Consider the following 25813-nt stretch of genomic DNA (forward strand, 5'->3'; position numbering starts at 1 on the left):
CCGCGTTGGACAGGGTTGCCGCGTTGGACAGGGTTGCCGCGTTGGACAGGGTTGCCGCGTTGGACAGGGTTGCCGCGTTGGACAGGGTTGCCGCGTTGGACAGGGTTGCCGCGTTGGACAGGGTTGCCGCGTTGGACAGGGTTGCCGCGTTGGACAGGGTTGCCGCGTTGGACAGGGTTGCCGCGTTGGACAGGGTTGCCGCGTTGGACAGGGTTGCCGCGTTGGACAGGGTTGCCGCGTTGGACAGGGTTGCCGCGTTGGACAGGGTTGCCGCGTTGGACAGGGTTGCCGCGTTGGACAGGGTTGCCGCGTTGGACAGGGTTGCCGCGTTGGACAGGGTTGCCGCGTTGGACAGGGTTGCCGCGTTGGACAGGGTTGCCGCGTTGGACAGGGTTGCCGCGTTGGACAGGGTTGCCGCGTTGGACAGGGTTGCCGCGTTGGACAGGGTTGCCGCGTTGGACAGGGTTGCCGCGTTGGACAGGGTTGCCGCGTTGGACAGGGTTGCCGCGTTGGACAGGGTTGCCGCGTTGGACAGGGTTGCCGCGTTGGACAGGGTTGCCGCGTTGGACAGGGTTGCCGCGTTGGACAGGGTTGCCGCGTTGGACAGGGTTGCCGCGTTGGACAGGGTTGCCGCGTTGGACAGGGTTGCCGCGTTGGACAGGGTTGCCGCGTTGGACAGGGTTGCCGCGTTGGACAGGGTTGCCGCGTTGGACAGGGTTGCCGCGTTGGACAGGGTTGCCGCGTTGGACAGGGTTGCCGCGTTGGACAGGGTTGCCGCGTTGGACAGGGTTGCCGCGTTGGACAGGGTTGCCGCGTTGGACAGGGTTGCCGCGTTGGACAGGGTTGCCGCGTTGGACAGGGTTGCCGCGTTGGACAGGGTTGCCGCGTTGGACAGGGTTGCCGCGTTGGACAGGGTTGCCGCGTTGGACAGGGTTGCCGCGTTGGACAGGGTTGCCGCGTTGGACAGGGTTGCCGCGTTGGACAGGGTTGCCGCGTTGGACAGGGTTGCCGCGTTGGACAGGGTTGCCGCGTTGGACAGGGTTGCCGCGTTGGACAGGGTTGCCGCGTTGGACAGGGTTGCCGCGTTGGACAGGGTTGCCGCGTTGGACAGGGTTGCCGCGTTGGACAGGGTTGCCGCGTTGGACAGGGTTGCCGCGTTGGACAGGGTTGCCGCGTTGGACAGGGTTGCCGCGTTGGACAGGGTTGCCGCGTTGGACAGGGTTGCCGCGTTGGACAGGGTTGCCGCGTTGGACAGGGTTGCCGCGTTGGACAGGGTTGCCGCGTTGGACAGGGTTGCCGCGTTGGACAGGGTTGCCGCGTTGGACAGGGTTGCCGCGTTGGACAGGGTTGCCGCGTTGGACAGGGTTGCCGCGTTGGACAGGGTTGCCGCGTTGGACAGGGTTGCCGCGTTGGACAGGGTTGCCGCGTTGGACAGGGTTGCCGCGTTGGACAGGGTTGCCGCGTTGGACAGGGTTGCCGCGTTGGACAGGGTTGCCGCGTTGGACAGGGTTGCCGCGTTGGACAGGGTTGCCGCGTTGGACAGGGTTGCCGCGTTGGACAGGGTTGCCGCGTTGGACAGGGTTGCCGCGTTGGACAGGGTTGCCGCGTTGGACAGGGTTGCCGCGTTGGACAGGGTTGCCGCGTTGGACAGGGTTGCCGCGTTGGACAGGGTTGCCGCGTTGGACAGGGTTGCCGCGTTGGACAGGGTTGCCGCGTTGGACAGGGTTGCCGCGTTGGACAGGGTTGCCGCGTTGGACAGGGTTGCCGCGTTGGACAGGGTTGCCGCGTTGGACAGGGTTGCCGCGTTGGACAGGGTTGCCGCGTTGGACAGGGTTGCCGCGTTGGACAGGGTTGCCGCGTTGGACAGGGTTGCCGCGTTGGACAGGGTTGCCGCGTTGGACAGGGTTGCCGCGTTGGACAGGGTTGCCGCGTTGGACAGGGTTGCCGCGTTGGACAGGGTTGCCGCGTTGGACAGGGTTGCCGCGTTGGACAGGGTTGCCGCGTTGGACAGGGTTGCCGCGTTGGACAGGGTTGCCGCGTTGGACAGGGTTGCCGCGTTGGACAGGGTTGCCGCGTTGGACAGGGTTGCCGCGTTGGACAGGGTTGCCGCGTTGGACAGGGTTGCCGCGTTGGACAGGGTTGCCGCGTTGGACAGGGTTGCCGCGTTGGACAGGGTTGCCGCGTTGGACAGGGTTGCCGCGTTGGACAGGGTTGCCGCGTTGGACAGGGTTGCCGCGTTGGACAGGGTTGCCGCGTTGGACAGGGTTGCCGCGTTGGACAGGGTTGCCGCGTTGGACAGGGTTGCCGCGTTGGACAGGGTTGCCGCGTTGGACAGGGTTGCCGCGTTGGACAGGGTTGCCGCGTTGGACAGGGTTGCCGCGTTGGACAGGGTTGCCGCGTTGGACAGGGTTGCCGCGTTGGACAGGGTTGCCGCGTTGGACAGGGTTGCCGCGTTGGACAGGGTTGCCGCGTTGGACAGGGTTGCCGCGTTGGACAGTCCTTTAAACAATTGTGTTGACAGAAGACAGAGCGTTCAATTTATACACAATGATCAAAATATGAATTTTAGAAATGTAGATTAAATTGGTTGGAGATTGTGGCTGCCACAATTTATTTGGAGAAATTAGTTGCAGTGAATTAAAGTTCTTATGTAACAGCAATTTGGATTTATAAAAGCGCTTTGATGTAATAAAATGTCCTAATGTGCTTCCTGCCCTATCCTTGTAGCTACCAGGAGATCTGCTGTCATGTGAAGGCACTGCTTAACCAGGAGCCAATGTAAGTCTGGAAGCATAGGTGAACAGGAATTAGTGTAATTATGGGTGTGGGCAGCAGAGTTTTGGATGACCTCAAATTTAGAGGATAGAATGTGGGAGGCTGGCCAGGAGTCTATTAGAACAGTCAGGTCTAGAGATAACAAAGACACAAATGATGGTTGCAGCAGCAAATGAGCTGAGGCAGGGATGGAGACATGCAGTGTTCCGAGGTGGAAATAGGTAAACTGAGTGGCACACATACATATAGTTGGAAGTTCATTTTGGCTCAGAACAGTCTGGTTCAACCTCAGAGGGGCGAATTCTGTAGCCAGGAAACATGGGGACCAAAGACAGTGGCTTCAGTCTTCCCAATATTTAATTGGAGAAAATTTCTGTTTCAACAGTATTAGATGTTGAACAAGCAGAGGAACAGTGGAGGGGTTGAGAGAGATGATGATGAGGTAGAGCTGGGTGTTTGACGTGTTTATAATACATTACAATTGACGTAAAACCCCATTTAATCTTGTGATTTACAACATGTGCCTTTGGAACTACAGTATATTCAACTGTCTAAGCTGAGCTCCAAAGTAAATCAAATTGAATGTGTTAGATCGTGGCCTGGAGTTTCCTCCATAGACAGCTGGGAAGTTGGATCCATAAATGCCCCCATTTATTGGTGCCCATTTTGCCAATGTCGAGTTACTCCCAATATCTTGGACATTCTGATTAGACTACACTGAAATTTAAGCATAAATCAGGTTAAACAATCAAAGCCCAAGGAAAGCACAAACCCACACCATATATGTATGTTTCTTGAATTATGAAGATTTGAGTTTCAATTCCTTTAATCATTATATGCCCAAGTTGGACAGATAGAAATAGTTCATGTCCTGCTGTTATTATTTACTATTGTACTAACTGCATGAAATACTAAGGTCACTTTGGTGATTTGATACAAATGCATTGGTCCACAGCCTTGAAGGTAATAGAAAGTAAACAGAAGAAAAAATCTAATGTTTCTACCCATAATTCCATGTAACAAAAATTTCAGACCTTTTTTTTGTCTTTGGCAACTTGTGGTTGGGGGTGACTCTGCAATGGCTATGCTATTAAATGTCATGAGGGTGGTGGTTATGTGCTCTCTTGTTGCATGTTGTTATGCTTGGCACTCGTGCAGTGTGAATTCTCTTTTTTATTCATTCATGGCGTGCAGCGTCTGTCAGGGCTGGCATTTATTGCCAATCTCATATTACTGGAATAGTGCTTAACACTTGCTCCAAACTTGTCCGAAAGAGTTGCAAATTGAGCGAAACACTCTTAGCAGCAGCAGCAACAGCCTTCTGATCTTATGACTAAGGGAAAATTACTGATGAAGCAATTGAAGGCTTAGAATGCTACTCTGAAGAATTGGTCTGTTAAAGTCCTGGGACTAGGATAATTGGCCTCCAATGGCCAAAATCCTCTTCCTTTGTGAGATATGAGTCCAGTCACGGGAGAGTTTATCTTTTTTAATGTCCACTGACTTAATTTTACTAAAGCTTCTTGGTTTTACACCAGTGAAATGCTGCTTTGATATCAAGGAAAGTCACACGCTTACCTTACTTCAGCTTTTGCATGAATATCTGAAACTTGGTGGTTTTAGAAGAACACAGACTGAGCATCACCTTCTTGGGAGTAGGCAGATGGAGTGGTAATTGGCAGAGTTAGATTTGTTCTATTTTAGTGGATAGGGCATAGCTGGACAATTTTTCACATTGTCATGTAGATGCCAGCATTGTAACTATACTGAGAAAAGCTCATCTAGTTTGAGAGTAATGTTCTTTACAGAATCAGGATATTATGAAGTTCAGGCCTTAATGTCACCTGGGTTAAATTGAGTTGGCTGATGGATGGCATTTGTGATAGTGGAAACCTGAAAAGAAAGCTAATCATTCACTCGGTACTATCTGATTGACTGAAGGTGCTTTTGAACGATTCAGCCTTGTCTTGTACACTTGAGCTAGCTTCTGCCATCATTGAGATTGGAGATATTGGATGTTTTCATTTTTTTTTTTGCTTAATTGGCCACCAGCATTCTCAACTGCATATAGTAAGACTGCAGAGCTTTGGCCTGATCCATTGATTGTGAAATCACTTAGCTCTTAGAACCTTGCTTCTGTTGTTGAGCACGCAGCTAGTCCTCCGTAACATTTTCACCAGACTGTCTCCTCATTATCAGGTACACCTGGTGCTGCCCCTGGCATGCTCTTAACTCTTTCTCAAACCAGGATTGGTCACCTAACTGGATATTTTTTTAATGCATTCGTGGGATGTGGGTGTTTCTGACAAGGCCAACATTTACTGTATTACCCATTCCTAATTGTCCTTAAGATGGTAGTGAGCCACTGTCTTGAACTGCTGCAGTCCATGTGGTGTAAGTGCATCCACAGTGCTGTTAGGGAGGCCACTTCAACAGTTTGGCCCAGCTGCAGTGAAGAAACAGTAATGCCGTTCCATATCAGGATGGTGTGAGACTTGGAAGGGAGCTTGCAAGTGGCAGTGTTTACAGGTGAAGGAGTGAGGAATATGCGGGACCTTAAAATTATATATAAAGAAGTAACTTTCAAACAGTAACCATAAGAATTTGATATGAAGATAAAGTGACATGAAATAGAAAAATGATGCACTAACTAAGATTTTAAACTTAAGTAGGATTGACTTTGAAGGAACAAACCCTAAATTGAACACATTAAATTAGGCTGGGCATTAAATTAGGAAAGCCTACAGAAAAACAGTGGGAGGTATTCAGAAGTATTTAGTACAATACATAACCTGAAGGAGTACAAATACCACTTGTACAGTCGTTATCAATATAAGACAGTGTAAAACTACAGGAAGTGACACAAATGCCAAGAAAAGTGCTAGAGTGTTAGAAGACTGATGGAAAACAATAAAGGAATATAGAAAATATTAACTGCAAAAATAGAATATGAACAAAAACTTGTAGGTAAAAGCAAATAGTTTTTATAAATATATTGTGTAGTCATTTGGTATAACAGAACTTGAGTATTGCTGAAAAAAGAGATGTCTAGGTTTTTTGTCTTGCGCTCATCAGGATGTTCAAGAATACCAATATAAAGGGAAGATGACAATTTATACTGTATGTAAAGAGAGTGCTGATTGGTTGACAAGTGCCATTGCCATGGAGAATGCAACCCTGATGACTGACAGTTAACTGCCAAGCCTTGTTTGAAATTTAAACCAGGCAGCTGAGGAATGAGTCGGTGAATGGCTGTCACTTACATTGTTTCAGCTAAAACAAAATATATGTTCATTCTGTCTGCAAAGAACAGGGCCCTGTGTGTTAATATATGTAGCTTCCAGTACACGCATATGTGCCACACTGCAAGCCCAACTGACAATCTCAAATTCGTTGTCAGTATAATTATTAGCGCACTGAGGATTATTTAGCAAACGTTGACCAATCGCAGAATCACATCTAACGTTGAACACTTCTGAGTTTTGTAAGCATGGGCTGGTTGGGTACGGTCTGTACCTTGCCCTTTGCAAGCAGCAGCTGGGATATGCTGTTTGATACAATCCACCAATCTTTGGGATGTACAGCCTACATATCTAGCATCACACTGGCACTAAAATTCCTATACCACATTCCTCATTTGTGTGATAGTTTTTTGGGTTGATGGCAGCATCCTGTTAGTGACACTGGTGTAGCTATCCTCTTATCAACATCTGCTGTCTGACAGAATGGGAGTACTGCCTATGATCTCAAGTTTGTTAAACTTATTGTTAAGACTGGATGGCTATAAAGTGTCTAATAGAAAGAGAAAGTTCTATTCCTTGAGCTTGCATTGTCCTTCATTGGAACAGTTGAATTAAGGTAAAGATCAGCCAACATCTAATTGAATAGTAGTGGCTCTAGAGGCTCAACACCCTACAGATTGCGGTTGCATTTAAATCCACTGCTGCTGATGGCCTGCGGCATTTCGTAGATACCCAGTTTTGAGCATCTAGATTTATCCCAGAGGTAAAAAGCCAGCTGCACCGCTCGCTTGCTCCAGAATGTTTTTGACGAAGGTTCTCCAGCTTAAACTGCAAACTGATTTTCCCACTTACCCATAATGTGTATGTGTTTTTTAAAAACAGTTACCTATCCGAGTAGTTCCATTTCTATGAATCCATTTTATACAAACACAGAAATTAAGAACAGGAGTTGGCATTTTGTCCATTTGAGCCTGCTTCACCATTTAATAAGATCATGGCTGATCTGATTGTAATCTCAACTCCATATTCCTGCCCACCCCAATAACCTTTCACCCCCTTGTTCATCAAGGATCTATTTACTTCTGCTTTGAATATTCAATGACTCTGCTTCCACTGCCTTTTGAGGAAGATAGTTCCAAAGAACCCTTTGAGAGAAAAAAAAATTCTCATCTGTCTAAAATGGGTGACCCACTAGTACTAGACTCTCCCACAAGAGGAAACATCCTCTCCACATCAGCTCTGTCATAACCCATCAGAATTATATGTTTCAATCAAATTCACCTCTTACGCCTCTAAATTCCAGCGGATACAAGCTTAGCCTGTCCACCCTCCCCTCATAAGTACCATATGTTGAAAACATGACAACTATATATTGAAAATTGACCAAATATTGTCAAAATCACAGGTATGAACAGCTTAACATTGATACTGATACTTTAAAAAAAAAACTTTGAGATTTTTCTGGGCATTAGATGACTTTGTCACTTGGTCAATAGAAATATCCTAGAAGTTTTGCTACAAATTGCCATTGCACGTGTCAGGAAGGTAATTTTAATATCACAGAGCAGATATGTATATAAATCTTAGTAGTTCTGTTGTGCTTTGATTGTCAAAATCTGACCTGAACAGAATCACTTTGATGTGCAATAATTTGTACTGCAATGGCCTTATGAGGCAAAATACAGTAGAAAGCGTTTATTTTTAGAGGGATAGAATTGAGTAGTAAAGTTATGCTAAACATGTATGAAACCTTGGTTAGACCACACCTTGACTACTGCAATTTTGATCACCATATCATAAAGATAGAGGCAGCAGAAAGGGTGCAGAAAAGATTTACAAGGATGATACCAGACATGTAGGAATATACCTAACACAGGTTTTTAAAATTAATAAAGGTTTTGATTGAATCAACAGGGAATGTTTCCACTTGTGGAGGAGAGCAAAGGTAGAACTCATCAATGTAATATGGTCACCAAGAAATCAAATAAGTCATTCAGAAAAAAAATTATTTTTCCAAAAAGTGCTGAGAATATGGAGCTCCTTGCCATAGAGGGTAGTTGAATAGTACAGACAAATTAAGGGGAAGCTAGATAAGCAGATGAGGGAGAAGGTGGTGGTGGGGTATGCTGACAAGTTAGAAATGGAAAGTCTGAGGAGGCTCAGGTGGAGCTTGAATGCCAGCAAGGACTGTTGGGTGAATAGTCTGTGCTGTATATCCTATGCCATACATGTAAAGGGATCAAGCTAAACCTACTTTTTATTTTGGTGTATAGAGCAAGTTGGGGCTCTGGATGCTCAGAACATCACTGCCATTTCATGTGGAGAGATGCATACGCTTGCACTAAATGATAGTGGTCAAGTGTTTGCTTGGGGACTTGCCAAAGATGGTCAGTTGGGTTTGGCTGCCACAGAGGAAAGTGTCCGAGTTCCGAGGTAAGCATTTTGATGTAGTTATATTCAATGTTGTAGAAGTTTTTATTTGAAACATTATATATAGTAGATAATAAAGAAATGAAAGTTTGAATGTACTAACTGCACAGCTAAAGTGGTACAGATTTGGAAAAGGCACTTTTTGAAATAACCATTTGACGTAATGTTATGTAAGTTTCTGCTCCCATCTGCACAATTTTTTTTGGCACCTAACTTGGTGTCACTAATAAATTTGGATATACAACTTCTATTCCTTCATTTAAGTCAGTGATAAGTATAGCCCAAAACTCAGGCCTCAGTATAGATCCCTGGGGAACACTACTTGTCACATTCCATCAAACGGAGTTACATTTTCATTATCATTATGTTCTTGTTCCCACCTGCCAAACAATTTCCAACCCATGACGCAACATTGCTTCTATATCTATGCACTCTTTTGATAACCTCTTCTGTGGAAATTTGTTTAAAGCTTCCTGGAAGCCCATATAGACAACTTCCAGAGACACTTGTCATCCATGTTTAGTGGCTTTATTAACTTCAGCAATATTAGTCAGACTTTTTTTTATATTCATCCATGGAATGTGGGCATCGCTGGCTGGGCCAGCATTTATTGACAATCCCTAATTGCCCTTGAGAATTGAGTGGCTTGCTAGGCCATTTCAGAGGGCGTTTAAGAGTCAACCACATTGCTGTGGGCCTAGAGTCCACATGTAGGCCAGACCAGGTAAGGACGGCAGATTTCCTTCCCTAAAGGACATTAGTGAACCAGGTGAGTTTTTCCAACAATCGACAATAGTTTCATGGTTATTAGACTTTTAATTCCCACTAAGTTGCTGACCACTGAGTTCCCTTCCTGGCTCCTATGTTAGCTGATATTAATTGTTCTCTCTCCTCAGGCATTGTACCCTACTCCTACAAATCTGCCGTCATCACCCCCTCTTCGAAAAGTCCCTGGGGATATCTCCCTTGCCCTTCGAAGTGTCATGGGATCTTTTACAGCCATCTCAGCAGACAGATGGAGCCTGTATTTAACATCTCACTTGAAAGACAGCAACTCTGACAGTGCAGTACTCCCTCAATATGCACTGAGGTGTCAGATTTAACTTTTGATCAAGCCCTGGAGCGGAACTTGAACTTGGAATCTTGTGATTCCAAGGTGAGAGTCAACTAAGCCACGGTTGACACCTAAAGATAATAGAGATTAGATAATCAAAAGGTTTTTGAAAGCAAAATCATATTTGGTAGATCTTAATAGTTTTTTGAGAATCTAGCAGGATAAACAAGGGGAACTAGTGATGTAGTATATTTGGAATTATCAAAAGGCATTTGATAAGATGCCACACCAAATTGTTGCACAAAATAAGGTAATGTATGAGCGTGAATAGAGGATTGATTAAAGAACAAAATAGCGTGTAGTAATAAATGGATCATTTTAGGGTTGGCAGGCTGTTACTAGTGGGATGCTTCAGCTATTTGGAATGTGCCTTAAAGTAGGAAAGAGAGGCAAAGAGGTTTAGGAGGGGAATTCTAGAGCTTTGAGATCTGGACACAGCCACAGTAGGTGATGCTTAAGAGGACAGAATTGGAGGAGCTCAGATATCAGTGTTGTTGGGTTGAAGGAGACTAGAGTTAAGGAGAGGCAAGGCCATGGATGGTTTTGAAAATAAGAATTTTCAAATCAAGGCACTGTTTAACCAGAAACCAAAGCAGGGATAATAGGAAATCAGACTATTGAATAACAATATTTCAAAGAAGAGCAGGGGTGTTCTCCCCAGTGTATTGGCCAATATTTATCCCTCAATCAGCATGACAAAACAGATTACCTGGGTCATTATCACATTGCTGCCTGTGGCTGTATGCCCAGTTTCCTACATTACAACAGTGACTGTACTTCAAAAGCACCTCTTTGATTATGAAGCGCTTTGAGACATCCAGTGGTCATGAAAAGCACTATATAAATACAGGTCTCATTCTCTTTTTTTTTCTAAGTGCCCTGTTATCACTTCCTTAATAATGGATTTCAACAACTTCCCAAAGACTAAAGTCAGGCTAACTGGTCTACAGTTTCCACTTTTCTCTCTCCCTCTCTTGAAAAGCTTTGTTACATTTGCTAACTTCCACTGGGACCATTCCAGAATCTGCCTTTCAAAGCAGTTAATTGTCAATCAGCTGTAAATGATTGCATGAATGTGCATTTTGTGGGATGTGGGAAGTTGTGCAGGCACAAAGTGCTCTCGATGACTACACCTACAGGAAGTTTCGCCAGCTGCAGAAACTTGAGCTCTGTGTTGCGGAGCTTGAGCAGCAGCTGGAGTCACTCTGGTGCATCCACAAGGTTGAGGATTACGTGGATAGCACGTTTGGCGAGTTGGTCACACCGCAGCTAAGAAATACACAGGCAGGGAGGGAATGGGTGACCTCCAGAGTATCTGAGAGGATCAGGCAGGTAGGGCAGGAATCCCCTGAGGCTATCTTGCTCTCTAACTGTTTTTCCATTTTGGATACCAGTGAGCGAGATGGCTCTTGCTACAGTCCTCTGAGGATCCAAGTCCATGGCACCACAGGTGGCTCAGCTGCACAGGAGGGGAGGAGGAAGAGTGGAAATGTTTTGGTAGTAAGGAATTCCATAGTTCAGAAAAGCCTGTCTGCTTCCTGGGACCATAGATGTGACCAGGATGGTATGTTGCCTCCCAGGTGTCAGGGTCAAGGATGTCACAGAGCGGCTGCAGGGCATTCTTTTGGGGGAGGGTGAACAACCAGTGGTCATGCTCCACATTGGGACCAATGAGGATGACTAGTCTTGAGTTGCTAATCTGTTCAAAATCTATCCCATTTAGCATGGTGATAGTGCCACACAACACGATGGAGGGTATCATCAATGTGAAGACGGGACTTCATCTCCACAATGACTGCAGTCGTCACTCCTACAGATACTATGATGGATAGATGCATCTGCGGCCAGCAGACTACTGATGATGTCAAGTATGAGGATGAGTGATTTTCCCTCTAGTTGGTCCCCTCACCACCTGTCTCAGACCCAATCTGGCAGCTATGCCCTTTAGGGCATGGTCAGTAGTGGTGCTACCAAGCCACTCTTGGTGATGGATATTGCAGTCCTCCACCCAGAGTATATTCTGCACCCTTGTCATCCTCAGTGCTTTCTCCAAGTGTTGCTCAACATGGAGGAGCACTGATTCATCAGCTGAGGGAGGGCAGTACGTGGTTAATCAGGAGGTTTCCTTGCCCATGTTTGACCTGATGCCATGAGACTTCATGGGGTCTGGAGTCGATGTTGAGGACTCCAAGGGGAAACTCCCTCCCAACTGTATAGCAATGTGCCACCACCTCTGGTGGGTCTGTCCTGCCGGTGGGACAGGACATACCCAGGGATGGGAGTGGTGGTGTCTGTGACATTATCTGTAAGGTATGATTCCGTGAGGATGACTATCTGCTGCTTGACTAGTCTGAGACAGCTCTCCCAATTTTGGCACTAGCCTCCAGATATTAGTAAGGAGGACTTTGCAGGGCTGATGGGGCTGAGTTTGCTGTTGTCGTTTTCGGTGCCTAGGCCGATGTCGAGTGGCTTAATTCCTTTTTTGAGGCTTTGTAGAGGTTTAATACAACTGATTGGTTTGTTAGGCTGTTTCAGGGGGCATTGCTTTGGGTCTGGAGTCACATGTAGACCAGATCGGGTAAGAGTGGCAGATTTCCTTCCCTAAAGGACATTAGTGAACCAGATGGGTTTCTACAACAATAGACAATGATTTCACGGTCATCATTAGACTTTTTTAATTCCATCTTTTAATTGAATTTAAATTCCACCATCTGCCGTGGTGGGATTCGATCCCGGGACTCGATTACTATTCCAGTGACAATACTATTATGCCACCTCTTCAAAAAACTCCAAGCTAGTTAAACACCATTTCCCCTTTAGAAATCCATGTTGGCTCTTCCTGATCAACCCATATTTCCCACGTGACTACTAATTTTATCCCAAATAATTGTTTCTAGTCTTGCCCACCACTGAAGTTAAACTGAATGGTCTGTAATTTCTGGGCTTATCCTTTAAGCCCTTGTTAAAAAAAGGTTTTATGTTTACAATTATCCAGTCCTCTGGCATCTCAATTTTGAACCCTTCTCATGACAGAGTTTAATCATCTGTGATCATGGCCTGGGTAGCATCTACCCACTTGGCAAAGACAGATGCAAAGTATTCACTTAATACCTCAGCCATGGCCCCTTCATCCATGTGTAAATTCCCTTTTAAGTCCCTAATTGGCCCTACTCCTTTTTCCACCATTTTACTATCTATATGCCTATAGAAGACTTTGGGATTCCCCTTTATGTTGGTTGCCAATCTTTTCTCATAATCCCTCTTCACTTCTCTACTATGCTTTTTCACTTCCCCTCTGGACCTTCTGTATTCCTCTTGGTTCTCAATTGTATTTACCATCTGCCACCTGTCACAAGCACACTTCTTCTTTATCTTGAATTCTATTTCCTTTTTCATCAGGGAGCTCTGGATTTGTTTGCCCTACTTTTCCCTTTCGATAGAATATACCTTGACTGTGCTCCAAACCAAATCTTTTTTGAAGGTAGCCCATTGTTTAGCTACAGTTTTTCCTGTCAATCTTTCAAGTCTATCTGGCCCAGTTCCATTCTTGCCCCATCGAAGTCGGCTACCGTCCAGTTAATTATTCTTACTCTGGATTGGTTATCGTCCTTTTCTACCATCATCCTAAAGCATACAATACAATGATCACTGTCTCCTAAATGTTCCCCTGCTGACACTTGATCTATTTGGCTCACCTCATTTCCAAGAATGTGTCTTTTCTTGTTGGATTGGATACACACTGCTGTAGAAAATTTTCCTGAACACAATTTAGAAACTTTTGCCCCTCTCTGCCCTTTACATTACCACTGTCCCAGTCTACATTCAGGTAATTAAAGTCACGCATTATAACTACTCTACAATGCTTGCGTCTCTGTGCAATTTCCCTGCAGATTTGTTCTTCTACATCCTACTCACTAGATGGCAGTCTATAGACTACACCAAGCAATGTAATTGGATTATTTTTGTTCTTTAGCTCTAGCCAAATTGATTCTGTCCTCGAAGCTTCCTGGACATCTCTTTTTCTCCAGCACTGCAATGCTCTCCTTAACCAATGTCGCCATCTCTCCTCTCCTATCTTTTCTGAACACCTTGTACCCGGGAATATTTAACATCCAGTTCTGCCCTTCCTTGAGCCAGGTCTGTTATCACCACAACATCATATTTCCACTTGGCAATCTGCACCTGTAACTCCAATCTTATTTATTGTACTCCGTGCATTCACATACATAGTAACCCTGATTTAGAATTTGCTACTTCCCCTTAGACTACCTGGTGGTCATCCATTCCCTCTGTCTCCAGACACTTAAGCTACAGTGTGACCACTTGCCTGAACATGCTATCCACGTAGCTCTCAGCCTCGTGGATACACCACAGTGACTCCAGCCGCCACTCGAGCTCTGAAACCCGGAGCTCAAGTTTCTGCAGCTGGCAGTACTTGCTGCACATGTGGTCGTCTAGGATACCGGTAGCATCTACGATTTTGCACGTATTACAGGACACGCATTCCATTCGACTGAGCAGCCCTGCCATGTCTTAACTCTACTTCCATTAACTTTATTCTACTTAGGATTTTTTTTAATATTACTTTATTATCTTGGCCTTAAATTTCCCTTGTTCCTGGCACTTCTCAATTAAATCCAAGTATAGCTACTTGTTTAAAAATATTACACTTTTCAAATTTACTCACCAGGCCCTACTTACCAAGACCGCCACTCTTCTTTCTAAGGAAAGGTACAAAAGGAAAGGAGCACCTCCTTCCTCTTCACCAAACTCCCTTAGTTACCTCTGCTTTCGGTTTCTCGTGCTGTTTTTATAGATCCTCTGCTCTCTTCTATGTGCTGCTGACTGCCTGTCCCAGGGTCCTCCTCTCGCACTCTTCTCTTGGTGCTGCTGACTCCCTGGCTCGGGGTCCTCCTCTCGCACTCTCCTCCTATGAAAATTAATAATTTTCATAAAGTGGAAATTTGGTACAGAGTGGGGAAGGGGATTTAATTTAATCTTCCTATAAAGGACTGGCAGTGTAAGTGGTCTGCTTTAACTGCAGCATGTGAAAGTTTGTGGAGAACGTTGTGGTCCCAGACAACCACATCTGCAGTAAATATCTACGTTTCAAGAAACTTCAGTTCAGAAATGGTGAGCTGGATTCCGAGATGCAGAAAATCAGTGCATCAGGAAGGGGAAAATTACCTGGATGCTTTGATCTAGAAGACAGTCACAGCCCATAGGTTCAGAAGTGGCACCAGTCTAGTTAGTGATCGCAGCCAGGAGGGTGTGACTGAGAGTCAAACATGAGTCAAACCATGTGCAGTGTTGGAGGAGCCTCTGCCTTTACCCTTATCCAGCAGGTAAAAGATTCTTAGTCTGCATGGATAAGGACAAAGTCTGCAGGGTGGATGGACAAACCATGGTACAGGAGGCCTTTCAAGTAGGGAGAGTGAAATGGAATATAGTGACAGGGCTAGTATAGCCATAGCTGCACCTGGGAGTTCCGAAGGTTGTGTTCCCTGCCTTGATCAGCTCATGGTTAAAGGCATCTCCTCGCAACTGGAGAAAAGCTTGGATTGGGAGAGAAAAGATCTGTTTGTCATGGTTCATATAGCAAGCAACAACATGAATAGAAAGAGAAATGAGATTCTGCTGAGGGGGTTTGAGGAACTAGAGTCCAAATTAAGAAGCAGAATCTCAAAGGTAACTATTTCTGGGTTACTGCTAGAGCTGTGTGCAAATTGGGAGAACATCTAACAAATCAGAGTCGAATGTGTGGCTGAGTGATGTTTGGGAATTGGGGTTTTGATTCATGTGGCATTTGCACCAATACTGCTGAAAAAAGATGTTCTGTTAGGGCAGACTCCATGTAAACTGGGCTGGGACTAATGTCTTGACAAATCATATAACTGGGACTTTAAACTAAAAGGGTGGGAGAAGAGGGTTCAAGTGAGCAGAAGATTATAAATCTAAAGAGAAAAATCAGTCACAGAAGAATGTAGCAATTTGGGATAGTGATAAGCAAAGTGTGACAGGAAGGAACAAAATGTTTAATGGTAAAATGCATCAGGGAAAAATAGCAAGTTAAAATTAAACGTACTTTACCTAAATGAATAATGTATTCACAAGATATGCAATTTAATTGCATAAATAGAGATTAAAAAGTTGATCTAAAACCATTACAGGTATGCAATTTCATTTGGAAACTAAATATTTAAGGTAGTTGATGTTTAGGAAATTCAGACAAAATGGAAAAGGAGGAGGATGCTGAAAATACAGGTTGACACAGGACAGTAGTGAAGCAGAATCTTTGCTTATAAGAGCAGGAAGCATTGGTATGGGTTGAGATGAGAATTAACAAAGGTCAGGAAATGCTGCCGGGAGTAGTTTATAGGCCCCTTAATAGCAACTGTACTGTTGGACAGTGCATTAACCATGAAATAAGCTTGTAACGAAAGCAATACAGTAATCATGGGGAACTTCAATTTTCATATCAAATCGAAACAGCAAAAGTAGTTTGGAAAACAAGTTCATGGAATGTGTTTAAGACAGTTACTTAGAACAATACATTGTGAAACCAACCAGAAAAGAGCCTCACTCCCTTTCAATCCTGTCCTGGTCTGCAGTTTCATTTTATCCTTTACTTCATTTGACGATTTAATGAAAAATATTTTTTTTCTTTGGTGTGAAGGGTCATAATCTTCAGCAACTCATGATTGGCACATCCCTCCAGGCCTTTCTTTCCCTTCACTTACCTCTGACCCCATCTCTTCTAATTTTACCCCTTGCTGTATATTCAGAGTACCTCTGACTTTCTGCTCTCTGACCTGAATGATTTGCCCTGACCCTTTCTTGATCTTTTCATTGAAAACTGCCAGCATGGCATCGCCTGTCTCCATTTTTCTGCTCCTTCACTCAGTCTAACCTGTTTCTCTGATACTTCCTCCTACCTCCCCCACCACTTAACATCAAGCCATTGTCTCCAGCACTGTCACTGACCTCATCTCTGGAGATCTTCCTTCCAAAACCTACCAACAGGATAGACCCTCAACCCTGAACAGCCCACTTCTACCTCCTTCCCAAGATCCAAGAACAATAAATTGTGAACTCTGCCCTGATCAGCCTAATGTTTCAGCCTGTTCCTTCCCCAGTGAACTGATTTCTTCCTATCTTGACTTTTTTTTTGTCCAGTCTGTTGCTACCTACATTTGTGAATCTTTTGATGCCTATATCACTTCAACAGTTTCCAATTTCCTTGCCCTAACAGTCTCCTCTTCACCTTGGATGTCCCTTTATACCTCCATTCCCCACCAGGACAGTATCGGGGCTTTTTGCTTCTTCCTTGAATGGAGGCCCAGTCAGTCACCCTCCAGCACCACCCTCCTCCACCCAGCTGAACTTGTTCTCACATTGAACAACTTCTCTTGTAACTCCATTCACTTCCTCCAAATAAAAGATGTTTCTCTCTCCCAGAACTCCTTAACTGGGTTTCCGGATTCCACCCTTCTCTCTCATTCACATGGCCTAACCCCTGACTCTTCCGTTTCCTTCCTCAGTTTTTCTGTGCCTGTTTTTGGAGATGGATATCAACCAATATTCACCGAGTCCACTGACTCCCATCTCGACTACACTTCCTCATACCCTGCTTCCTATAAAGAATACATTCCATTCTCCCAGTTTCTCATTCCCCATCACATGTTCTGATGATACAATGTCCATTTCCATGCGTCCGATATGTCTGTTTTCCCCAACTGAAGATTCTCCCTCTCTTCACCACCGCTCAACCACCACCCTCGCACCCCCTACCCACTGTATAGTTAACTGGGTCCTTGACCATGCCCGGCCCATTTCACAGACTCCTGCTCTCACCTCTTCCCCTCCCTCCCAGAACCATGATCAGGTTTCCCTTGTCCTCATTCTACCAACCTTCACATCCAATGGATCATCCTCCACTATTTGTCACCTTCAGCGTGATGCCACCACCAAACACACCTTTCCCTCCCCCCCCCGCACCGTTCAGCATTCTGAAGGGACCGTTCCCTTTGTGCACCCTGATACATTGCTCAATCACACCCATCATTATCTTCCATGCAAGTGCTGGGAATGCAATTTCTACCCTTTTACCTCCTCTCTTCCCTGTCGAATGCAGCAAACATTCCTTCCAAGTGAATCAGCAATTTACATATACTAGTACAATTTAGTAAACTGTATTTGCTGCTCATAATGCAATCTGTTCTGCACAGGGGAGATCAAACACAGGTTGGGTGACCGCTTTGTGAAACATCTTCATTCCGTCAGCAAGCATGACCCCAAATTTCCAGTCACCTGTCATTTAACTCTCCACCTTGCTCTGACACTGACCTCTCTGACCTTGGCCTCCTGCAGTGTTTCAGTGAAGCTCGGCGCAAGCTCAAGGAACACACCACATTTTTCGATTACAGCCTTCTAGACTTAACATTGAGTTCAACATTTTCAGACCATAATTACCACCAACATTTTATTTCCTTTTGCTTTGCGGATTTTGATTTGTCTTGTTTCTCCCTTGTTTTTGCTTTCAGCAGCTCACCATTCTGCCACTCATACCAGCCTCAAGATATATTTTTTGATTGTTTATTTGTCCCTTTGATCTTGCGCCAACACCTCATTGTCATTTAATCTCTCCTGTCTTCCATCCTACCACAGACTTCCCTTTTGTACTTTTTCCACCTTCTCCCCCACCCCACTTCACTCAAAACCTATTACATTTCTAACTTATCCAAGTTCTGATCGTAGGTCATCAGCTTGGAACGTTAACTGTGTTTCAGGTCAGGGAGCGCCTGTGGAAGAGTGTTTCCAGCATTTTCTGTTTTTATTTCCGGGAAGAGTCTACTTTAAATGTTGTTTTGTGTAATGGGGCAGGTGGATTAATTAATCTTATAGTAAGGGATCAATGGGAAATGGTGATCACAATATGATACTGTTTCACATTGAGTTCGAGTTGTGTAAGTCTGAAACTAAAGTATTGAACACAAAGCCAATAACCTAGGCAAAAGGGGCGAATTGGGTAAGATATGAGGGTAGATAGCAATAGTGAGCATTAAAAGAAATATTTCATAATTGTCAACAAACCAATGGGAAAAGTGCTCAATCAGTGCTAACTAGAGAGGTTAAGAATAGTATAGATTTAAAGTAGGGGCTTATAATGCTGTGTAGAAGTGTAGTAAGCCTGAGGATTGGAAGATTTTTGGATATCGGTAAAGGGGGACCAAAAAAATTAATAGAGGAAGCACATAGAATATGAGTAAGCTAACCAAAAATATCAAAGCGAATTGTAAGAGCTTCTCTAAGAATGTAAAAAGGAAGAGTTTAAAAAAGTAAATATGGGTCCATTGGCAGCTGAGACCAGATAAATAATGGGGAATAGGGAAATGGCAGTGATATTTAACTAATATTTGGTATCTGGCTTCATAGAAGACACAAAACACAAACCAGAAATAGGGAATCAAGGCTCTAATGAGAGTGAGGAGCTTAAAATAATCTTAGTAAAGAGCAAGGACTGAAGCAGTTAATGGAACTGAAAGCTGACGAATCCTTTGAACCTGTTAGCCTGCATCCTAATGTTCTAAAAAAGGTGATTCAGAGATAGGGGATAAACTGGTTGTAATCTTTCAAAGTTCCCTAGATTCTGTACGTACTAATAACTTCCATGAAAATTTCATTGTTTGTAGATTTACCCCTGAATAGCTCAACCTATTTTATGGTAATCAATGTTCTTTTGTAGTTAGACCATTAACTTCCGGTTTGTTACTCAGCACTAAATTTAGAATGTTTATTATTCCTTGCCTGTTTTGAAACATTGTTCCAGAAAACTGACCTGAATACATTTTAGAAATTCATTTGCCTTTAAAATTTGAGCTGTTCTTGTTCTCCTCCTAGTCTGAGAAAATTAAGATTTCCCATTATAACTATGCTATCCTGATGTCTGTTATTAGGAAATAGAGAGTTTAAGTAAGTTATATTTGTATTTTATAGGTGCTAGGAATGAATTTTAGCTTTAATGTTTAGGTTTGATTTGTATTTCTGTATGTGTGTTAAGAAAGGTCAAGTTGCGTTTTAGTTTCACTTTAAAAGGTGCCTGCATTTCTAATGAGAGGTTTGAGTGTTGCAGCTTAGTAAAGTAAACAAAAGAGTAGAGAAACTGGGCTGTTGCCTAGCAACAGGGGTCCAGAGAGGCAGCTCCCTCTCATAGACACACATAGGACAAACTAAAGGAACAGCAGTTTTAAGGTCAGTTTGAAGACAGTTGCCAAACAGAAGCCACCTATAAAGGACAGATAGCCAGTCCCAAGCTAAAATTGGCTAAAAGTAGCTGCCAGAAAGAGACTGGAGCAAAAGGGACAGTTAGCAAGTCCCAAGCTAAAGAAAAGACTCCAAAATCCAGGGGAGTGGAACAGGAGAAAGTCCCAAGTAGACCTTCTAGTCAAAGGAAGGACAGGAACCTGGAAAAGGTCCTGTTAAGAGTGAGGGGCAGAGAGGCTCCACGCTGCCGCTTTTAAAGTAAGAACAGCTTGCAAGAGGACAAAAGGTCCAAAGGGACAGCCAAAGGTCTGTAACTCTTTGCTATGGGCATGTGATGCACTGCTGTACTGTTGACAGCTGAGTCAGTGAGAGTGAGTGTATGGAAGACAGCTTGAATGCATGCAGTGACCCAGGGGAGAGGAACATCAAAGAGAATTTGAAACCCTGGTGGTGAACTAGTGTAAGGCGTCTGTTTGGGAGAAGATTCCAAAGCGAGTTCTTCGAGAGTAGAGATTGGAAACCCTCTTGTGAAAGGAGTTCAGTGAGACTGGTTTGCCCAAAGTGTGACAAATGTCTGGCGGGGTGTCGGAGAGATCCGTGGCATCTGTCTGGAGTGGCATCTGTCTCTTGGTTTCAGAGTGTGGTGTGCCTGACCACAGGTTGCCAATTAGTTTACATGGACTGTATTTACAGTGAACATTAGAGAATAAGATAGCTTTTGTAACTTGTGTTATCATTACAAATCTGTAAAGGTATAGATGTGGATGAAGGAGTATTGTAATAACAGTTCATCTTTTCTTGTTTTATGTTTTTATTAGAAGTTCATTAGCTGACTCCGGTGACTCTGTTCAGTAGCCCCTCCACTTGCCTAAACAAACAAAGCTAGGATTATCAAGCTGGGTTTTACCCTGGGATCAGGCTTGTCCAGTGGTAACCTCAGCTGGGGATCATGGTGTTTAAACATTCCCTTCCGCTCCCCCAATGTCACCAGATCTCTAGACAATTTCCAAAATCCTTTACCTTTTCTTTAGTTCTATCCATACTGTTTCCAGTGCCTGTCCATCCTTACTTGAAGTTCGTTCTTTCCACTGCTTTAATTGTCCTTTATTGTTATTGCTGCTGCTACTATCTCAATTTTCCTGTCCGTTCTGAAGGTCTTGTAGCTTGGAATATTTAAGTCACAATTACACCCAACTTGTAACTAGCTGTTTGTAATGGCTACTACACCAAAGCCTTTCAATTGAAGTTGTGCTTTTAACTCTTGCAGTATGTGCATTTGTGTACCTAGTTCTTAGTTGGATAACTGTCCTGTTAAAATGGTCTTATTTATACTTTTCCAGGAATATAAAATCTTTAGTAGAGGTACAGATAACGCAGGTGGCCTGTGGTTATTATCATTCTCTTGCTTTGTCGAAAGGTAAGGAAAGATTTCGGCAATGCTTTACCTTGACCTCAATGCTTCATCAATATTTTATTTGCTGACTAGAGCAAACCCTTGACTTTTCTCCAGATACTGGAAAATAAAAGCAGAAATGCTGGAAATACTCAACAGGCCAGGCAGCATCTGTGGAGAGAGAAAGCTAAAATGCTCTGGATGTTAATGGGGTGGGTTGCATAGGTAGTTGGGGCCAGGGAGGCTAGCTTGTTGACCAGAGATTAGCCTCATTGGTAGGCTTAGCATCCCCTGGCTAGGGAGGACTCTGGAACAGTTAGGCCAATAACTGATCCAGGTGGGGACCTTTGATCCTGGGGTTGGTGGAGGAAATTTGAGGAGCTTGGAGGAAGCATGTCATCCTCACAAGCACAGCTCCAAAGAAACTTACTTTCTCTGCAAAGCTGTCCTCTCTTCAGCTGTACTGTTTCCCAAGACTGACAACTATTGAGTCAGAGGCTGCCAACCTTATTAAAATATTTCATTAGCAAACCTGCCTACTTAGTCTGTGTGCCCCTTGTCCTGTCCCTCTGAACCCGGAAGTGGGCAGTCTGAGATTGTTTGTTTTTTTTTAGAGCTTTTTAAATTTTAACACCTGAACCAAGCCATTTGTTTTTGGACATTTAAAATCCAGCATTTTGAGCTTATGTCCTTGCATCAGAACTGGAAGATGTTAGAGATATATAGGGTGAGGAATAAAGTGTGGGGGGTGGGGTGGGGGGGGAGCAATGATGAACAATGGGGAAAGGTCTGTGATGGAGTTGAAGGCAGAATTCATTAAATGACAAAAGGGATGATGGTGCAAGGCAAAAAGAAAACAAAGATGGTTTCAAGGGGTGTGTAATGGTTGCAGCAAAATAGCAAAGGAGGGGTAGCTAGGAAAATACGGCAGACAATAAGGCTCTCGTGCCCTGGGATTGTGGTGGACAAAGAACATCTTTCTATTTTGGCTTTTGTTACATTTTCTTCAAAGAAGTTCCTTGAACTTGCATACAAAATAGTATATAGCATTAAAACTATTTTTTATAATTAAAATTAATCTTAGAATATTGGAAATTGAACTGTTAATTTGTCAACTAAAAATGTTGTTCCTTATTTATCATCCACCAAGTAAAATTGGTAGTTTGATCAATTGAACCATATAGCAGTATTTCTAAATAAGAGTAAGAGACCATTCAGCCTCTGAGCCCACTGTGCCATTCAATACAGTCATGGTTGATCTTCTTCAACCTCAATTCCACCTTCCTGCACTATACCCATATTCCTTAGATTTTGAATCCTTAAAAAGAAATCAATCGCAGTCTTGATTTTTTTTAATACTTTTATCGGGTTTGGGTGTCACTAGTAAGACCAGCATTTATTGCCCATCCTAGATTCACCTTGAGAAACTGAATGTCAGATTCCCGATGAAAGGTCACAGACCTGAAACAATTCTGTTTCTCTCTGCACAAATGCTGCCAGACCTGCAGAATGAGCAGCATTTTCTGTTTCTATATCCGATTTCCAGCATCTGCAGTATTTTGTTTTTGAGTTTCTGCACCATCAGGTTACCAATAAGTACCCAAGCATGAGAAGCTATAGTTAGAAATCACTGAATAATGTTTGCGATTTTAAAAATACATGGCAGCGTTGTGGCCTTGATTAACTAAAGCATGTGCTTCAGGAGAAAAGTATTATTGTGTATCATATATTTTCTTAGTTTATTTGATTCTTGTCTTAATTTTTTATGAACTGTCTTTCAGGAAGTCAAGTTTTCTCATGGGGACAGAATAAGAATGGGCAACTGGGATTAGGTCGAGATATTGGAAACCAGCCATCACCGCAACCTGTTAGATCTTTAAATGGTGTTCCTTTTGTTCAGGTTGCAGCAGGTGGAGCACACAGCTTTGCACTCTCACTCTCAGGAGCTGTGTTTGGTTGGGGATGCAACAAATTTGGCCAACTTGGCTTAAATGATGAACATGGTGAGTAGTCAAAAATCTGCAATATCTTGACAAAAATAAAGCAGTGAAACGTCAGGATATTTTTGTGGAATATTTGTTGCAATTTGTTAAAATATGACTGGTTAAATGAGAGCGTGCTGATGAGCTGTTAATTTTTTTTGTATTTCTTTCTGCTCTTTTAGATTTTTTGTATTTAGATTGCTCTCATGGGTGAGTGCCAATTCTTGATGACCACATGGGTATCTTCACCTGGCTGAACAACCAGATGTGTTTTTGTTACATGTCTAGGATAGCATAGATACAGGATTGTTTTTTCCTGCCGGAATCTATTGAAAGGAAGCCTCAAACTGTCAAAGCACAAGACCTTGCTTTATGTTTTTAAGTGTCCATTAACTTTATTACTCATTAGCTAGATATCACTGAGAACGAATGTGTTTTTTAACAACGTAAATGCTAAATTAATCTAACTACTCAAAGAAAATCAGTTTTATGTGTGTACTGCATTGCATTTATACTGTATGTAATGTTTCTGTATTTTTACCAGCTTCTTGAGTTAGCTGACTTGTGCTAGTCTCTGAAAGTTTTGGACTAATTCTGATTTAAACAGTCCAGGGTAATAATTATTGGGGATGTAGCTTTGATTAACTATCAAGTTGAAGTGAACTGGCAATCGGGCATATGACCAACAAATCACAGAACATCTTTGTGCTAGAATTATATGACTTATAAATATGACTTTAGCCAGTAGCCTAAAGACATCCAAACATCACCCTTTGCAGCATTTGTATCGAGTTAGGCAGAGATATGATTCGAATGCATCCCTATTTAAGCTAAAAACTAAGGTGTCCAGAAAACAAAGACCAGCTACATTTCACTTAAAGGCCTGTGTAACTTATGTTCAAGTGTAAGACTTTACTGATTTTATGTATAATCAAATTTCTAATTTATTTCTAATTGCCTACAACTGAACTCTGCTGTCCTGTTCAAAGCTTCTTATTTATCATAAATTTTGATCCCAGACAGATATGTTCCTGCCCTGTTGAAATCTCTACGAACACAGAAGATTGTCTATGTGTGTTGTGGCGAAGATCACACTGCTGCTCTGACAAAGGTAGTGATCAGTTTTTACTTTATATGATGCAATTGGAAGGGACTGCATATGCTTCAATAGGTGTTTACTTTATGAATGTAAGTTTCCTGCATCAAAGCCCAGCTACTAAACTTGCTGTTGGATTTCCATAGAGGTATCAAAATGCTTGAGTGGATTTGGCCTTTTTCAATGGTGTGAGCAACACTTATTGGAAAATCAATGGATAGTAATGGAATTTGTAGGCAAAGAAGTAGTTCAGACTAGTTAAGACTTTGCACACACACTTTCTTACCATCTCCTGGTATCCTTCATTGCCCCCTCCCATTGTTGTCCTGTTGGCATATCGTAATAGCTTTCTCATTCCTCTATCTAGCATCATCCTTTGACAAGCATCATCCTCCCACCTAACACCATCATCTCACATCCACTTTCCCACCTTGTCCCCTTACATCTCTAATATCCTTCTGTGCCCCTGATCAAACAAACAAAATGCTTTGTACTATCTGCAATCCTCCATGTTCTCCACACTCATCTTTATGGTCAGTGAGAGCCAAGTATTGGATATCGATTAACACAGGATTATTTGGCTTACTGACTGAATAGTTCTTGAGTTTACCCCCACTACTTGTGAAAAGTAGTATCCTACTCCCAGTTGCACCAAAAGGTAATTGTCTTTGGTTTCTGTTGCCAGAGTTGAAGCATTGTTTCCAATATGTTTGTCTCCATTGATAGTTATTGTTTGCATAAAACTTTTTTCCATCTGGATTTCCAACTAAGTTACTTGAAAGACGTGCCTACCATTTTTCAGTAGGGCAGCATTAACTCATTCAGTTTGTTCCAAAGCTACCTCATGGGTATCTGTAAAGTATGCTATTGACACAGCTAGCAATCCCACAATCGATGGATCAGATGAATTCTCTGCAGTCATACCATGGGACAATTAAACTAATGGTAGGAAGAGATTTCAAGAAATATCCCCATCCTCAATGATGGCAGAGTCCAGTATGTGAATGCTAAAGAGGAGGCTGAAGCGGTTGCCACTATCTTCAACTGAAAGTATCAAGTGAATAACCCATCTCTGCTTCTTCCTGAAGTTCCTATCATCACAGATGTCAGTCCTCAGCCTGTCCTCCATGCCATATCAAGAAGCCTCATCAGCAATCCAGCTGTAGTGCTGAAGACTTGTGCCCCAGAGCTAGCCTTTATCCAAGCTATTCCAGTATAGCTACAACATTGGCATCTACCCAACAAAGTGAAAGATTTCCCAGGTGTGAGCTGTCTGTAAAAAGCAGGAGAAATTGAATCCAGCCAATTCCATCAGTCTATAATCAAAAAAGTGATGGGGGGGTGTCGTTGATAGCTATGTGAAGGCCCATTTGGGCTCTGTTAGGATCATTCAGTTCCAAACCTCATTACAGCCTTGGTGCAAACATGGATAAAACAACTGAGTTCCAAAGGTGTGAGGTGTTACTACCCTTAACATCAAGGCAGCATTTGACCAAGTGTCGCACTAAGGAGCCAACC

At 43.4% G+C, this 25813-nt stretch overlaps 1 protein-coding gene across 6 annotated transcripts in view; it reads left to right on the top strand.

The window, feature by feature from the left end:
• Positions 1 to 25813, top strand: part of herc4 (HECT and RLD domain containing E3 ubiquitin protein ligase 4) — a 160002-nt gene that overhangs the window by 46121 nt on the left and 88068 nt on the right. For 5 of the 6 annotated variants that reach the window (XR_005945633.1, XM_041209392.1, XM_041209393.1 and 2 more), the window contains exons 3-6: positions 8291 to 8450; positions 21165 to 21241; positions 22999 to 23220; positions 24219 to 24310. Coding sequence is in view for 5 of the 6 variants with exons in the window: in XM_041209392.1 (XP_041065326.1) it covers positions 8291 to 8450; positions 21165 to 21241; positions 22999 to 23220; positions 24219 to 24310 (551 nt within the window). In the remaining variant the exon portion in view is untranslated. Of the gene's footprint in view, positions 1 to 8290; positions 8451 to 11284; positions 11430 to 21164; positions 21242 to 22998; positions 23221 to 24218; positions 24311 to 25813 lie in introns of those variants that run through there. The other variant, XM_041209395.1, reaches the window with a different exon arrangement.

The sequence above is a fragment of the Carcharodon carcharias genome, chromosome 17, assembly GCF_017639515.1.
Source record: "Carcharodon carcharias isolate sCarCar2 chromosome 17, sCarCar2.pri, whole genome shotgun sequence".
Lineage (NCBI taxonomy): Eukaryota > Metazoa > Chordata > Chondrichthyes > Lamniformes > Lamnidae > Carcharodon > Carcharodon carcharias.